The following is an 18421-nucleotide window of genomic DNA, read 5'->3' as shown; positions in this document are numbered from 1 at the left end:
AATATTTAATATTTTAATATTTTCAAGTAGATGACTGCATCTTAATCATGAACTCCATGTGTATAACAGGGAATGAGTAAGAACGTTTAGAAATTAAAAAAAAAATGATAGGAAAAATTAATAACTCACTAGAAAGTTTGGAAGGGAACGTTAAGAAAAAAATTTTAAAGTAGGTCAAAAAGTGGAAAATATGGAGGATTAAAAACAAAATAGAGAAGTAAAAGTCCTGTCTTAGGAGGTCAAAATAAAAGGAAGTGTGTAACGATAAAATAGTGGGGAGGAAGTTATACATGAAACGACTGAAAGGATTTTCTCAGAACTGAAAGAGCTGAATCTGAGGATTTAAAGGGTCCTCCAAGTACCCACCAAGATGGATGGAGATAGACTTTTACTTAAAGACATCTTCAGGAAATCTGACATCATCAAAATCTCTGGAACCAAGACTCAATCCTGCCAATCTATAATTCTATATTTAGCTAAAATACCAATCAAATAGGAGGATAAAGAAATTTTTAGATATTGAAGGTCTCAAAAACTGACATATGTACCCTTTTCTAGAAAGCTACATGTGAATGGGTTCAACATAACAAGGGAGCAATGAAAGGAAAATGAAAACAGGAAATATTGGGGGAAAAGTATACCAACATATTAGAGGTTCAAATGGAATACACCAGGATGAATGTGGAAGGATGTTCCAAAATGACAACCAGGAACTATGCATAAAAGGCAAAAATTTCAGGTTAGAGCTACCAGAAGGTTCCAGTTGATATTGAAATGAAATGATATGAATGGACATTTTGAGAGGAGATTTAGAGAACTGGAGTAGAATTAGAGATTTAGTTCTAAGTGCATTGAAAATTACCAACCAAATAAAGGAAAACAGAAAAGGTAATAGGCACCTTTAGGTTATATAAAAATTGTACAATAAAGTAAGATTACTCATATTCCATTATATGTATCAGTTATAAATAGTATTTAGATAGTCATAATAATGAATATGAGTACTTAATATGAATCAAACCAAAATTATAATAAGAGTATATTGGAAGTATGAGGAAGTGTGTTTGGGTAGGGGAGCAAAGGTGGTGGTTGTGGTAATGAGATGGTGAGAGGAAAGGGAGCTAAATTCTCATCTTCTTTACTGATAAATATGCTAATAGTTAATGCATAAAACTTAAAAATTAATAACAGCAATAAAACATTTATTTTGAGATACTAGAAATTTGGAAGGAAATTCTAGTATAATTGGCTTAAAGAGATGAAAGTGGTTGCTTCTGGGAAAGAGGAAGTAGGAGAAAGAGGACTGGGGATTGCTGCTTGTCTTAACTTACTACATGGAACTAGATGATTATTTGAATAACAAAAGAGTTTTAAAAAATGTCTTAACCTTGAATGCTACTTAAGTGGTCATGTGAGCATTATGCGTGTAATGATGCAATCAAGTCCCCAGGCTCTGATTCCTCTCTTCTGTCTGTGATTCTGTATAAATTTCTATTCAATATTAGAAGTTAAGAAATTAAACCTAGCATTCAGGGTAGATATGAATATTTCAATTAAATAACATATATTGAAGAGCATCACATCCTGCTTGGCAAATGTGTCTTTTCAACATAGTAGATCTTTCCCTTATTCATCAGTCCAGAACTGTCTTAATGCAGCATTTTGACCTGAGTATAGAAGTGATTCTTGATTAGAGCCTCTATTACACTTCGCACTTGCAGTCAAATTGACCCTGAAATGAAAGTTCTTCTTTATTTAACTGAAGTATATTTGAATTACAATATTATATGTTACAGGTGTACAATATAGTGATTCACAATTTTTAAGGGTTATGCCTCATTTATAGTTATTATAAAAATTGGCTATATTTCCAGTGGTGTACAATATATCTGAGTAGCTTACTTTATACATAATAGTTTGTACTTCTTAACCTCATACCCCTATATTACCGCTCCCCCTCCCCTCTCCCCACTGCTAATCACTAGTTTGTTCTCTATATCTGTGAGTCTATTTCCTTTTTGTTATATTCACTACTTTGTTTTATTTTTTACATTCCATGTATAAAGAGTATCATACAGTATTTGTCGTTCTCTGTCTGAAGAGGTAATACTATCTCTATTTGCAGATTACTTTATCTTGTATATAGAAAATCCTAAGGAATACACAGACATACACGCACATGTGCACACACACACAGTTAGAACTAATAAAGGAGTACAACGAGGTTGCAAGATACAAAATCAATATACAAAAATACATTGTATTTCTATACACTATTAATGAATAACCTGAAAACTAAAGTAAGAAAACAATCCCATTTACAGTAGTATCAAAAAGAGTAAAGTACTGAGGCATAAATTTAACAAAATAAGTTCAAGACTTGTACACTAAAAAGTACAAAACATCATTGGAAGAAATTAAGGAGGACCTCTAAATAGAAAGAAGTTCCATGTTCATGAATTGGAAGACAATATTTTTAAGATGGTAATACAAAATATCTATAGATTCAATGCAAATCTCTAGTAAAATATCAGCTGACCATTTTGTACAAATTGATATGGTGACCTTAAAATCCACATAGAAAGAACCAAATGGAAAAAGAAATTTGGAAAAAGATTCACAAGTTTTAATTTTAAAACTTACCACAAACCTATAGTAATCAACACAGTGTGGTGCTAACATAAAGATAGACTTATAGATCAATAGAATAGAACTGAGAGTCCAGAAATAAATGTATACATTTATGGCTAATTGATATTTTACGAGGATGGCAAAACAACTGAATGGGAAAGAATGATCTTTTGAACAAATGATGCTAAGTCTACTGGATATTCACATGCAAAAGAATGAAGATGGAGCCCTAGATCATACTATGTTAAAAAAATTAGAACTGAAAATTGGATTAGAGCTTCAAGATGGCGGAAGAGTAAGACATGGAGATCACCTTCCTCCCCACAGATACATTAGAAATACATCTACATGTGGAATTGCTCCTATAGAACACATATTGAACGCTGGCAGAAGAACTCAGACCTCCCAAAAGGCAAGAAACTCCCCCACGTACCTGGGTAGGGCAAAAGAAAAAAGAAAAAACAGAGACAAAAAATAGGGACGGGACCTGCACCAGTGGGAGGGAGCTGTGAAGGAGGAAAGGTTTCCACACACTAGGAAGCCCCTTCGTGGGTGGAGACTGCAGGTGGTGGAGAGGGGAAGCTTCAGAGCCATGGAGGAGAGCCAGCAATAGGGGCGCAGAAGGCAAAGCAGAGAGATTCCCGCACAGAGGATCGGCACCGACCAGCACTCACCAGCCCGAGAGGCTTGTCGTCTCCCCCACCGGGGCAGGTGGGGGCTGGGAGCTGAGGCTCCGGCTTCAGTCAGATCCCAGGGAGAGGACTGGGGTTAGCTGCGTGAACACAGCCTGAAGGGGGCTAATGCGCCACGGCTAGCCGGGAGGGAGTCCGGGAAAAAGTCCGGAGCTGCCAAAGAGGCAAGAGAATTTTTCTTGCCTCTTTGTTTCACAGTGCGTGAGGAGAGGGGATTAAGAGCGCTGCTTAAAGGAGCTCCAGAGACGGGCGCGAGTCGCGGCTATCAGCGCGGACCCCAGAGACGGGCATGAGACGCTAAGGCTGCTTCTGCATCCACCAAGAAGCTTGTGAGCAAACACAGGTCACTATCCACACTGCCCCTCCTGGGAGCCTGTGCAGCCCACCACTACCAGGGTCCCGTGATCCAGGGACAACTTCCCTGGGAGAACGCACGGCGCACCTCAGACTGGTGCAATGTCATGTTGGCCTCTGCCGCCGCAGGCTTGCCCCGCACCGGTACCCCTCCCTCCCCCAGGCATGAGTGAGCCAGAGCCCCCGAATCAGCTGCTCCTTTAACCCTGTCCTGTCTGAGTGAAAACAGACACCCTCAGGCGACCTACATGCAGAGGCGGGTTCAAATCCAAAGCTGAACCCCAGAAGCTGTGCGAACAAAGAAGAGAAAGCAAAATTTCTCAAAGCAGCCTCAGGAGCAGCGGATTAAATCTCCACAGTCAACTTGATGTACCCAGCATCTGTGGAATACCTGAATAGACAATGAATCATCCCGAATAGAGGAGGTGGACTTTGGCAGCAAAGATATATTATTTTTTCCCCTTTTTCTCTTTTTGTGAGTGTGTATGTGTATGCTTCTGTGTGTGATTTTGTCTGTATAGCTTTGCTTTCATCATTTGTCTTAGGGTTCTGTCCATCCTTTTTTTTTTTTTTTAGTTTTTAAAATTTTTTTCTTAATAATTATTTTTCATTTTAATAACTTTGTTTTATTTTTTTTACTTTATTTTTTCTTTCTTTCTTTCTTCCTTTCTTTCTTTCTTTCTTTCTTTCTTTCTTTCTTTCTTTCTTTCTTTCTTTCTTTCTTTCTTTCTTTCTTTCTTTCTTTCTTTCTTTCTTTCTTTCTTTCTTTCTTTCTTTCTTTCTTTCTTTCTTTCTTTCTTATTTTTCTCCCTTTTATTCTGAGCCGTGTGGATGAAAGGCTCTTGGTGCTCCAGCCAGGAGTCATTGCTGTGCCTCTGAGGTGGGAGAGCCAACTTCAGGACACTGGTCCACAAGAGACCACCCAGCTCCATGTAATATCAAATGGCGAAAATCTCCCAGAGATCTCCATCTCAACGCCAAGACCCAGCTTCACTCAACGACCAGCAAGCTACAGTGCTGGACACGCTATGCCAAACAACTAGCAAGAGAGGAACACAGCCCCATCCATTAGCAGAGAGGCTGCCTAAAATCATAATAAGGCCACAGACACCCCAAAACACACCACCAGACGTGGACCTGCCCACCAGAAAGACAAGATCTAGCCTCATCCATCAGAACACAGGCACTAGTCCCCTCAACCAGGAAGCCTACACAACCCACTGAACCAACCTTAGCCACTAGGGACAGACACCAAAAACAATGGAAACTATGAACCTGCAGCCTACGAAAAGGAGACCCCAAACACAGTAAGTTAAGCAAAATGAGAAGACAGAGAAACACACAGCAGATGAAGGAGCAAGGTAAAAACCCACCAGACCTAATAAATGAAGAGGAAATAGGCAGTCTACCTGAAAAAAAATTCAGAATAATGATAGTAAAGATGATCCAAAATCTTAGAAATAGAATAGAGAAAATACAAGAAACGTTTAACAAGCACCTAGGAGAACTAAAGAGCAAACAAACAATGATGAACAACACAATAAATGAAATTAAAAATTCTCTAGAAGGGATCAATAGCAGAATAACTGAGGCAAAAGAATGGAGAAGTGACCTGGAAGATAAAATAGTGGAAATAACTACTGCAGAGCAGAATAAAGAAAAAAAAATGAAAAGAACTGAGGACAGTCTCAGAGACCGCTGGGGCAACATTAAACGCACCAACATTCGAATTATAGGGGTCCCAGAAGAAGAGAAAAAGAAAGAGTCTGAGAAAATATTTGAAGATATTATACTTGAAAACTTCCCTAATATGGGAAAGGAAATAATTAAGTCCAGGAAGCACAGAGAGTCCCATACAGGATAAATCCAAGGAGAAACATGCGAAGACACATATTAATCAAACTATCAAAAATTAAATACAAAGAAAACATATTAAAAGCACCAAGGAAAAAACGACAAATAACACACAAGGGAATCCCCATAAGGTTAACAGCTGATCTTTCAGCAGAAACTCTGCAAGCCAGAAGAGAGTGGCAGGACATATTTAAAGTGATGAAGGAGAAAAACCTACATCCTTGATTACTCTACCCAGCAAGGATCTCATTCAGATTTGATGGAGAAATTTAAACCTTTACAGACAAGCAAAAGCTGAGAGAGTTCAGCACCACCAATCCAGCTTTACAACAAATGCTAAAGGAACTTCTCTAGGCAGGAAACACAAGAGAAGAAAAAGACCTACAATAACAGTCCCCAAACAATTGAGAAAATGGGAATAGGAACATACATATCGATAATTACCTTAAATGCAAATGGATTAAATGCTCCCATGAAAAACACAGACTCGCTGAATGGATACAAAAACAAGACCCGTATATATGCTGTCCACAAGAGACCTACTTCAGACCTAGGGACACATAGAGACTGAAAGTGAGGGGATGGAAAAAGATATTCCATGCAAATGGAAATCAAAAGAAAGCTGGAGTAGCAATTCTCATATCAGACAAAATAGACTTTAAAATAAAGACTATTACAAGAGACAAAGAAGGACACTACACAATGATCAAGGGATCGATCCAAGAAGAAGATATAACAATTTTAAATCTTTATGCACCCAACATAGGAGCACCTCATTACATAAGGCAAATACTAACAGCCATAAAAGAGGAAATCGACAATAACACAATCATAGTAGGGGACTTTAACACCCCACTTTCACCAATGGACAGATCATGCAAAATGAAAATAAATAAGGACACACAAGCTTTAAATGATACATTAAACAAGATACACTTAATTGGTATTTATAGGACAGTCCATCCAAAAACAAAGGAATACACATTCTTCTCAAGTGCTCATGGAATATTCTCCAGGAGAGATAATATCTAGGGTCACAAATCAAGCCTTGGTAAATTTAAGAAAATTGAAATCATTTCAAGTATCTTTTCTGACCACAATGCTATGAGACTAGATATCAATTACAGGAATAGATCTGTAAAAAATACAAACACATAGAGGCTAAACAATACACTGCCTAATAACCAACTGATCACTGAAGAAATCAAAAAGGAAATCAAAAAATACCTAGAAACAAATGACAATGGAGACACGATGACCCAAAACCTATGGGATGCAGCAAAAGCAGTTCTAAGAGGGAAGTTTATAGCAATACAATCCTACCTTAATAAACAGGACACATCTCATACAAACAACCTAACTTTGCACCTAAAGCAATTAGAGAAAGAAGAACAAAGAAACCCCAAAGTTAGCAGAAGGAAAAAAAATCATAAAGATCAGATCAGAAATAAATGAAAAAGAAGTGAAGGAAACGATAGCAAAGTTCAATAAAACTTAAAGCTGGTTGTTTGAGAAGATAAACAAAATTGATAAACCATTAGCCAGACTCATCAAGAAAAAAGGGAGAAGACTCAAATCAATAGAATTAGAAATGCAAAAGGAGAAGTAACAACTGACACTGCAGAAATACAAAGGATCATGAGAGATTACGACAAGCAACTCTATGCCAATAAAATGGACAACCTGGAAGAAATGGACAAATTCTTAGAAATGCACAACCTGCCAAGACGGAACCAGGAAGAAATAGAAAATATGAACAGACCAATCACAAGCACTGAAATTGAAACTGTGATTAAAAATCTTCCAACAAACGAAAGCCCAGGACCAGATGGCTTCACAGGCAAGTTCTATCAAACATTTAGAGAGGAGCTAACACCTATCCTTCTCAAACTCTTCCAAAATATAGCAGAGGGAGGAACAGTCCCAAACTCATTGTACGAGGCCACCATCACCCTGATACCAAAACCAGACAAAGATGTCACAAAGAAGGAAAAGTACAGGTCAATATCACTGATGAACATAGATGCAAAAATCCTCAACAAAATACTAGCAAACAGAATCCAACAGCACATTAAAAGGATCATACACCATGATCAAGTGGGGTTTATTCCAGGAATGTAAGAATTCTTCAATATACGCAAATCAATCAATGTGATACAGCATATTAACAAACTGAAGGAGAAAACCCATATGATCATCTCAATCGATGAAGACAAAGCTTTTGACACAATTCAACACCCATTTACGGTAAAAGCCCTGCAGAAAGTAGGCATAGAGGGAACTTTTCTCAACATATTAAAGGCCATATATGACAAACCCACAGCCAACATTGTCCTCAATGGTGAAAAACTGAAACCAATTCCACTAAGATCAGGAACAGGAGAAGGTTGCCCACTCTCAGCACTATTATTCAACATAGTTTTGGAAGTTTTAACCACAGCAATCAGAGAAGAAAAAGAAATAAAAGGAATCCAAATCGGAAAAGAAGAAGTAAAGCTGTCAGTATTTGCAGATGACATGATACTATACATAAAGAATCCCAAAGACGGCTCCAGAAAACTACTAGAGCTAATCAATGAATTTGGTAAAGTAGCAGGATACAAAGTTAATGCACAGAAATCTCTTTCATTCCTATACACTAATGATGAAAAATCTGAAAGTGAAATTAAGAAAACACTCCCATTTACCATTGCAACAAAAAGAACAAAATATCGAGGAATAAACCTACCTAAGGAGACAAAAGACCAGTATGCAGAAAATTATAAGACACTGATGAAAGAAATTAAAGATGATACAAATAGATGGAGAGATATACCATGTTCCTGGATTGGAAGAATCAACATTGTGAAAATGACTCTACTACCCAGAGCAATCTACAGATTCAATGCAATCCCTATCAAACTACCACTGGCATTTTTCACAGAACTAGAACAAAAAATTTCACAATTTGTATGGAAACACAACAGACCCCGAATAGCCAAAGCAATCTTGAGAACGAAAAATGGAGCTGGAGGAATCAGGCTCCCTGACTTCAGACTATACTACAAAGCTACAGTCATCAAGACAGTATGGTACTGGCACAGACACAGAAATATAGATCAATGGAACAGATTAGAAAATCCAGAGATAAACCCACGGACATATGGTCAACTAATGTATGACAAAGAGTCAAGGATATACAATGGAGAAAAGACAGCCCTTCAATAAGTGGTGCTGGGAAAACTGGACAGGTTCATGTAAAAGTATGAAATTAGAACATTCCCTAACACCATACAGAAAAATAAACTCAAAATGGATTAAGGACCTAAATGTAAGGCCAGACACTATAAAAGTCTCAGAGGAATACGTAGGCAGAACACTCTATGACATAAATCACAGCAAGATCCTTTTTGACCCAGCACCGAGAGAAATGGAAATAAAAATAAAAGTAAACAAATGGGACCTAATGAACCTTAAAAGCTTTTGCACAGCAAAGGAAACCATAAACAAGACCAAGAGAAAACCCTCAGAATGGGAGAAAGTATTTGCAAATGAAGCAACTGAAAAAGGATTAATCTCCAAAATTTACAAGCAGCTCATGCAGCTCAATATTAAGAAAACGAACAACCCAATCCAAAAATTGGCAGAAGACCTAAATAGATATTTCTCCAAAGAAGATATACAGATTGCCAACAAACACATGAAAGAATGCTCAACATCATTAATCATTAGAGAAATGCAAATCAAAACTACAATGAGATATCATCTCACACCGGTCAAAATGGCCATCATTAAAAAATCTAGAAACAATAAATGCTGGAGAGGGTGTGGAGGAAAGGGAAGCCTCTTGCACTGTTGGTGGGAATGTAAATTGATACAGCCACTTGGAGAACAGTATGGAGGTTCCTTAAAAAACTAAAAATAGAACTACCATACGACCCAGCAATCCCACTACTGGGTAAATGCCCTGAGAAAAGCATAATTCAAAAAGAGTCATGTACCAAAATGTTCATTGCATTTCTATTTACAATAGCCAAGACATGGAAGCAACCTAAGTGTCCATCAACAGTTGAATGGATGAAGAATATGTGGTACATATATACAATGGAATATTACTCAGCCATAAAAAGAAATGAAATGGAGGTATTTGTAGTGAGGTGGATGGAGTTAGAGTCTGTCATACAGAGTGAAGTAAGTCAGAAAGAGGAAAACAAATACAGTATGCTAACACATATATATGGAATCTAAGAAAAAAAGAAAAGGTCATGAAGAACCTGGGGCAAGACGTGAATAAAGACACAGACCTACTAGAGAATGGACTTGATTATATGGGGAGGGGGTAGGGTAAGCTGTGACAAAGTGAGAGAGTGGCATGGACATTTATACACTACCAAACGTAAAATAGATAGCTAGTGGGAAGCATCCGCATAACATAGCGAGATCAGCTCAGTGCTTTGTGACCACCTAGAGGGGTGGGATAAGGAGGGTGGGAGAGAGGGAGTCACAAGAGGGAAGAGATATGGGAACATATGTATATGTATAACTGATTCACTTTGTTATAAAGCAGAAACTAACACACCATTGTAAAGCAATTATACTCCCATAAATATGTTAAAAAAAAGAAATGAAAATTATAAAACTCTTAGACGAAAATATAGGTGTAAACCTTCATGACCTTAGATCAGCCAAGTTTCTGAGATATGACACCAAAACACAAGTAACCATAGAATAAAGTAGGCCTGTTTGATAGACTTCACAAATTTAAAAATGTTTATGCTTCAACGGACACTACCAAGAAAGTGCCAAGACAACTCAAATAATCTTTTCATGTGCTTTTGTACATCTGTATGTCTTCTTTGGACAAGTAGATATAAAACCAAATTTAAAAATGGGCAAAATAATTCAATAAACATTTCTCCAAGGAATATACAGTTGACCCTTCATCAACATTGGTTTGAACTGCATGGGTCCACTTATGCGTGGATTTTTTCAATAGTTAGTATTACAGTACTATGCAATCTGTGGTTGTTTGAATCTGCAGATGCAGAACTGTGGATATGGTGGATCCATGTGTACGGACATTGGACTTTAAATTATATGCAGATTTTCAACAATACGGAGGTTTGGCGTCCCTAACCCCCATGTTATTCAAGGGTCAATTGTATATGCAAAGAGTCAATAACCAGGGATAAATGTTGAAAATATTATTTTTAGTGTAAGAAGAGAGTCACCAAAGGCCACATATTGTATGATTCCAGTTATATGAAATGTTTAGAATAGGCAAATTCATAGAGACACAAAGTAAATCGTGGTTATTGAGGGGAAGGAGGGAGGAACAGGGAATGATTAGTAATAGGTATGTGTTTTTTTTTTTTTTGAGGTGATGGAAATATTCTGGAATCAGATAGCAGTGATGGTTGTGCAACTTAATTAATATACTAAAAAATGAATTATCCACTTTAAAATGGTGAATTTTATGATACATGAATTCTATCTCATAGTTTTTATTTTAAAAATGGAACTGGAGGAGAAAGTGACCCACAGAACTTTATTCCTAGAGAAGTCGCTGACATTTTCTGGCTCCCATGCTTTCTTCAAACAGTTGCTACTTTAAATAGATTCAGTACCTGAAGGAACAGTTTCCCCTACTATCTTTTGTGTGAAATTTTCTATCTCCAGTGTTTTGGTATCTGAGTTGGGGCTAAGGCTATAGCCAAGGCTCCCTGATTATTCATAAGCCTCCTGAGTATAATTTCTTGCATGATCATCTGGGCCCTATTTGACTATGTAGAATAAATCAGACCTATATGCTATATGACCTTCAGCAAGTTAGTTCATCATTTTTGAACCTTAATTTCCTTTACAGTATGTACTTCTCAGGGTTGTGAATACTAAATGAGACATAGATTTTAAGTACCTAACATGGGAGATTGGTTCAAGATGGCGGAGTAGAAGGACGTGCGCTCACTCCCTCTTGCGAAAGCACCCGAATCACAGGTAACTGGTGAACAATCATTGACAGGAAAACACTGGAACTCATCAAAAAAGATACCCCACATCCAACGACAAAGGAGAAGCCACAGTGAGACGGTAGGAGGGGTGCAATCAGAGTAAAAGCAAATCCCATAACTGCTGGGTGGGTGACTCACAAACTGGCGAACACTTATACCACAGAAGTCCACCCACTGGAGTGAAGGTTCTGAGCCCCATATCAGGCTTCCCAACCTGGGGGTCCGGCAATGGGAGGAGGAATTCCTAGAAGATCAAACTTTGAAGGCTAGCGGGATTTGATTGCAGGACTTCAACAGGACTGGGGGAAACAGAGACTCCACTCTTGGAGGGCACACACAAAGTAGTGTGTGCATCGGGACCCAAGGTAAGGAGCAGTGACCCCATAGGAGACTGATCCAGACCTACCTGCTGGTGTTGGAGGGTTTCCTGCAGAGGCGAGAGGTGGCTGTGTCTCACCTTGAGGACAAGGACACTGGCAGCAGAAGTTCTGGGAAGTACTCCTTAGTGTGAGCCCACCCGGACTCCACCACTAGCCCCACCAAAGAGCTGGGTAGGTTACCGTGTTGGGTTGCCTCAGGCCAAACAATCAACAGGGAGGGAACCCAGCACCGCCCATCAGCAGACAAGCAGATTAAAGTTTTACTGAGCTCTGCCCACCAGAGCAAGACCCAGCTCTACCCACCACCAGTCCCTCCCATCTGAAAACTTGCACAAGCCTCTTAGATAGCCTCATCCACCACAGAGTAGACAGCAGAAGCAAGAAGAAATACAATCCTGCAGCCTGTGGAACAAAAAACACATTCACAGAAAGACAGGATGAAACGGCAGAGGGCTATGTATCAGATGAAGGAACAAGTTAAAACCCCAGAAAAACAACTAACTGAAGTGGAGATAGGAAACCTTCCAGAAGAAGAATTCAGAATAATGATAGTGAATATGATCCAGGACCTCGGAAAAAGAATGGAGGCAGAGATCGAGAAGATGCAAGAAATGTTTAACAAAGACCTAGAAGAATAAAAGAGCAAAGAAACAGAGATGAACAATACAATAACTGAAATGAAAAATACACTAGAAGGAATCAGTAGCAGAATAACTGAGGCAGAACGGATTAATGACCTGGAAGACAGAATGGTGGAATTCACAGCTATAGAACAGAATAAAGAAAAAAGAATGAAAAGAAATGAAGAAAGCCTAAGAGACCTCTGGGACAACATTAAATGCAACAACATTCACATAATAGGGGTCCCAGAAGGAGAAGAGAGAGAGAAAGGACATGAGAAAATATTTGAAGAGATTATAGTCAAAAACATCCCTAACATGGGATCGGAAATAGTCAATCAAGTCCAGGAAGCACAGAGAGTCCCAGGCAGGATAAACCCAAAGGGAAATACGCTGAGACACATAGTAATCAAATTGACAAAAATTAAAGTCTCTTCAATAAGTGGTGCTGGGAAAATGGACAGCTACATGGAAAAGAATTAAGTTAGAACACTCCCTAGCACCATACACAAAAATAAACTCAAAATGGGTAAGAGGCCTAAATGTAAGATCGGACACTATAAAAGTCTTAGAGGAAAATATAGGAAGAACACTCTTTGACATAAATAACAGCAAGGTCTTTTTTGATCCACCTCATAGAGTAATGGAAATAAAAACAAAAACAAATGGGACCTAATGAAACTTCAAAGCTTTTGCAGAGCAAAGGGAACCATAAGCAAGACGAAAAGACAACCCTCAGAATAGGAGAAAATATTTGCAAACGAATCAACGGACAAAAGATTAGTCTCCAAAATATATAAACAGCTCATGCAGCTAAATATTAAAAAAACAAACAACCCAATCCAAAAATGGGCAGCAGACCTAAATAGACATTTCTCCAAAGAAGACATACAGATGGCCAAGAAGCACATGAAAAGCTGCTCAACATCACTAATTATTAGAGAAATGCAAATCAAAACAACAACGAGATATCACCTCACACTAGTTAGAATGGGCATCATCAGAAAATCTACAAACAACAAATGCTGGAGAGGGTGTGGAGAAAAGGGAACCCTCTTGCACTGTTGGTGGGAATGTAAATTGATACAGCCACTATGGAGAACAGTATGGAGGTTCCTTAAAAAACTACAAATAGAACTACCATACGACCCAGCAATCCCACTACTGGGCATATACCCTGAGAAAACCATAGTTCAAAAAGAGTCATGCACCCCAATGTTCATTGCAGCACTATTTACAATAGCCAGGTCCTGAAAGCAACCTAAATGCCCATCGACAGATGAATGGATAAAGAAGATGTGGTACATATATACAATGGAATATTACTCAGCAATAAAAAGGAACAATATTGGGTCATTTGTAGAGATGTGGATGGATCTAGAGACTGTCATACAGTGTTAAGTAAGTCAAAGAGAGAGAAACAAATATTGTGTATTAACGCATATTTTTGGAACCTAGAAAAATGGTACAGATGAACCGGTTTGCAGCGCAGAAATAGAGGCACAGATGTAGAGAACAAACTTATGGACGCCAAGGGGGGAAAGTGACTGGGGGGTGTTGGTGTGGTGAATTGGGAGATTGGGATTGACATATATACAGTAATATGTATAAAATTGATAACTAATAAGAACCTGCTGTAGAAAAATTAAATATATAAGATTCAAAAATTCAAAAAAAATAGTAAGTACCTAACGTACTGCCTGGCCTGATGTATGCCTCAGTTAATGTTAGCTTTTCTTTTACTTTTTTCCCTCTGGTAAAAAGCACATTCCTTACAGATCAGAGATCCCTGAGTTCTGTGCTGGCTTCTTGCCCAGCAACAGATTGCCTCTAGAAATAAACCATGGGTGAGGTATTTTTTGTTTGTTTGTTTGTGTGTTCCCTGTGCTGCTTCTTCTAATACCTGGCACACTGTAAGGGCTCAGTGAGTTTAGATTTCCTATGTGACAACACAAGCCTTTTACGTGAATTTCCCAACGTGGTGCTGAGAAGATTGCAGAATGTTAACCTTAATCTGTGACAAACTAGTATTCTTAGTGCTCCTTTGGAGACTGTGTGATTTCTCGTCGTGCTGAGAGGCAGAGAGCTTAATTAAATTTCATACTTGAAGAGAGTGACGACTGAGTACTCCATCCTTCATAAGGCTTTTCAGCTCTTTATTTTCAGTTAAACCTTCTGGGATTTTTTCCTCATCTTTAACATCATCTTTTAATATGCAATACTCAAATGCTTGAACAATATCAAAGAACTCATCATTCACAGAGGCAGTCTTAGGTTCCAGTTGCCTTGGAGATATTTTACTTATTATTTGGCTGTCTAAATGCATTGTAGATTAACATTTAAAAGGTATATTCACTGTTCACTATTGTGTTCCTTCTTTCTCCTTTAAAAAATTAATGTAGTTAATGCATGTGAAAAATACTGAGGAGAAGAAAAGGTAACCTGCACACAGGTGCGTTTTAAGTGCCATTCTCTGAGCAGCAGCTCCCAGAGCCTTTAGCTATACCAGTAGAAACTACCCTTTGTGTAGGTGGAATTTTTCAAGGTTATGTTTGAGGAAGCCGAAATTACTGAGACCAATGCAGAAATTAATTCTCTCTTGCTTTTTTTTTTTCCTTCCTGGGAACTAGAGAGATTGACCACATGAAACCTGACACTGTGTTATTCATTCTCATTTCTGAGCAGACTGAATTAAAATCGTAGACATGTTAATCTGTGCCTTCTCTCCCACCTCTAGGAGCGGAAAAAGAAATTTGAAAAGGATGGAGAGAGGTTTTATTCCTTGCTGGATCGGCACTTACATTTGTCTTCCAAAAAGAAAGAATCTCAGTTACAAGAGGTATGTTCAAACAGCCTGCCCTGCCTTCTATTGCCAGCTATGCCTTGGTACGTTGCAGCTTCCTATTGCAAGGTTTTCCTCATACCCTGCCTCAGCAGAGAACCATGTATAATAGTTGTGCTTGCAGATAAAACCATGGCCAATGACTCAGGAGCCCTGAGTTCTCAAGCCACCTCCTCCACAAACTCACAGTGTGACTTTGGATAAGATATTTCTTTCTTGTCCTCGGTTTCTCTATCTATCAAAGGAAGAGTGGTACTCAAAGATCTCTAGAGTCCTTTTCAGTTCTAAGTTTCTGATTCTAGATTACATATTAGGATAGAGTTAAACTAGTGCTGTATTTGATAGATCAGGAGTAGATCTACTTTTTTCCCATGAGGTGTTCCAACGGTAGGGTTTTTTTTTTCTTTTTGGTCCCACACTGGGACTACAGCTTATATGGCACTTCCACTGACTTCAGTTCAAAGAAGCCACTATTCAGTGAGCGCCTACCACATGCCAGGCACTATGCTGGTTGCAACAGGACTACAAAGACAGTAAGACGTACTTCCTGCTCTTCTGCAGCTTACAGTTAGGATGCTAAAATGAGAACACACATGACTCTTATACAAGTAGAATTTTTTTTTTACATAATGTAATGTGTATGTGGTGTCCTTGTAGGGATAGGAAGGTATTTGGAGAATAAAAAACTTACATTTGGACGTGGAGAATTGCCTTTGTGGAAGAATGTTGCCCTTCTAAATTTGAGGTGGTAATATGATTATATGTAAAGTGTTTGACAGATAGAAATATAGAAATGGACCTTTCAAGTGGAGGGCAGTGGCCCCAAGGATGGAAAACAATGTTTGGCTAAAGGTTTGACCGGAATTTGCATTACTATTAGAGGATAGTGAAAGACAGGAAAGGATCAGGCAAGTTGTAGACATATTGTGGTGTAACAGGCTCAGGAGTTTGCTTTAATTCTGTTGACCCTGGAAGAATTATTGAAGGCCTTTGGTTGTGCAAGCAATATGAGTAGAATTCTATTTTAGGAATCTTAAACTGGCTGAAGTTGTAGGATGAATTAAATTCAGGAGAGATGTGAAGCAAGAAAACCAGTTTAGGAAACTATTGCGATGATCTAGGGGAGAAGTTCTGAGTCAGAAAAAGTGGCACTGGGGAAGGGAAAAACAGGAATTAACTGATTAAGACTTATTTCCTGGTAGAATGGATCTATGTTTTGGATAAAAGATCCAGTAAGAGATAGAGATATTGAAGGTTCAAGTATAAAAAGAGATACCCAACTGAATAAAGTCATAGACACGAGCTTAGAAATCATCTTGTCCACGGTCACACAGACTGTGGCAAAGCTGAAACTCATCTCCTGACACCTGATTTAGTGAGTATCCATCACAGAATGTGAGGTACTTGAAGGTGATGAGTCAAGAGACTCAGTGGTAGATGGAGTTAGTGTTGAAAGGTGAAGGACTACTTCTCTTCCATAAACTGGAATGAAGTACTAGTCTGGGGTCATCTGCCATTTTCCTCTTGCACAATTTTGCTTTCTTCCTTTTCCTTCTATTCTGTGCCAGGGTTCCTATGCAGAAAAGAGTTAACATAACTGGCCCAAGACTTCTATGCTTAGAAAAGTCTACTTACAAGATTAGCTCTTGGCTGGTCTCTGGGAACTTGTCTGGTAAACAGTACCCTACACTGATATAAAAATTTCCCTAAGTGGTAAGAGTGACTCATTGTGCCTAGACTGCCTGTACAAACAATGTGGTTTATGCTAAACACCTTATTTTCTTCTAGGAGTCGAGAAGTTTGGTACATGCTCAGCAGAGGGAGCCTGTGTACAGCAACCAATATAAAACCTAGGGCACTCAGTATCTAATGAGCTTCCCTGGTACACAACATTTCATATGTGTTGTCATAACTTGTTGCTGGAGGAATTAAGTATTTCCTGTGTGACTGCACTAAGAGAGAACTCTTGAAGGCTTTAGCTGGACTTCATCCCATGCATCTTTTCCCTTTGCTGATTTTGCTTTGTATCCTTTCACAGAAATAAATCTTAACCATGCGTATGACTATATGCGGAGTCCTTTGAGTCCTCCTAGAGAATTACTGAACCTGTGGGTTTTAGAAGCCCAGACACAGTCCAAACTTTATTCTTTTAGAGGCTTTTGCAATGAAAGCTTCTAGAGTGTCTTAGCAGTTTGGTGCTGTATCTAGATGTCCCTGGTGGCTTTCCTAATGAGCAAGAATGCAGCCTTTGTGTTTGTCTAATCAAAACAAAGCTGGGGGACCTTGGATCACTCACTTCTTTTTTAATATTGGGACTATTTTTAGAGCAGTTTTAGATTTAAAGAAAAATTGAATGATAAGTACAGAGAGTTCTCATATATTCTTAATCCCCTGCATACAGTTACCCCTATTATTAACATTTGCATTTATGAGATACATTTGATACAGTTGAAGAGCCAATGCGTTGCACATTCTATAGATTTTGATAAATGTATAATGACATGAATCCATCATTATACACTATCATACAACATAGTTTCACTGCCCTAAAGATCCCTAGGCACCACCTATTCATCACTTCCTCGTTCCATACCCCCGCTGACCCCTGGCAACCAGTGATCTCTTTATGGTTTCCATATTATTGCTTATTCCAGAATGTCATATAGTTGGAATTATATAGCATGTAGCCTTTTCAGATTGGCTTCTTTCACTTAGAAATGTGCATTTAAGGTTCTTCTGTGTCTTTTCACAGCTTGATAGCTCATTTCTTTTTAGCACTGAATAATATTTCATTGTGTGGATGTATTACAATTTGTTTACCTATTCACCTATCAAAGGACATCTTGGAATCCTCCAAATTTTGTCAACTACTATTAAAGCTGCTATAAACATTTGTGTGCAGGTTTTGTGTATATAACTTTTCAAATAATTCAGTTAAATACCAAAGACCACAATTACTGAACTGCATGGTAAAAGTATATTTAGTTTTTTAAGAAACTGCCAAATTATCTTCCAAGGTGGCTGTACTATTTTTTTTATTTCTGCCATCAGTGAATGA

General features: G+C 38.4%; 1 protein-coding gene across 2 annotated transcripts in view; it reads left to right on the top strand.

The window, feature by feature from the left end:
* Positions 1-18421, top strand: part of OPHN1 (oligophrenin 1) — a 611104-nt gene that overhangs the window by 300192 nt on the left and 292491 nt on the right. For both annotated transcript variants that reach the window (XM_068533583.1, XM_068533582.1), the window contains exon 6: positions 15259-15360. In XM_068533583.1, the coding sequence (XP_068389684.1) occupies positions 15259-15360 (102 nt within the window). The remainder of the gene's footprint in view (positions 1-15258; positions 15361-18421) is intronic.

The sequence above is a fragment of the Eschrichtius robustus genome, chromosome X (assembly GCF_028021215.1).
Source record: "Eschrichtius robustus isolate mEscRob2 chromosome X, mEscRob2.pri, whole genome shotgun sequence".
Taxonomy (NCBI): Eukaryota; Metazoa; Chordata; class Mammalia; order Artiodactyla; family Eschrichtiidae; genus Eschrichtius; species Eschrichtius robustus.
The sequence above is the reverse complement of the archived record's forward strand: the minus strand, read 5'-3'. Positions and strand labels throughout refer to the sequence as shown.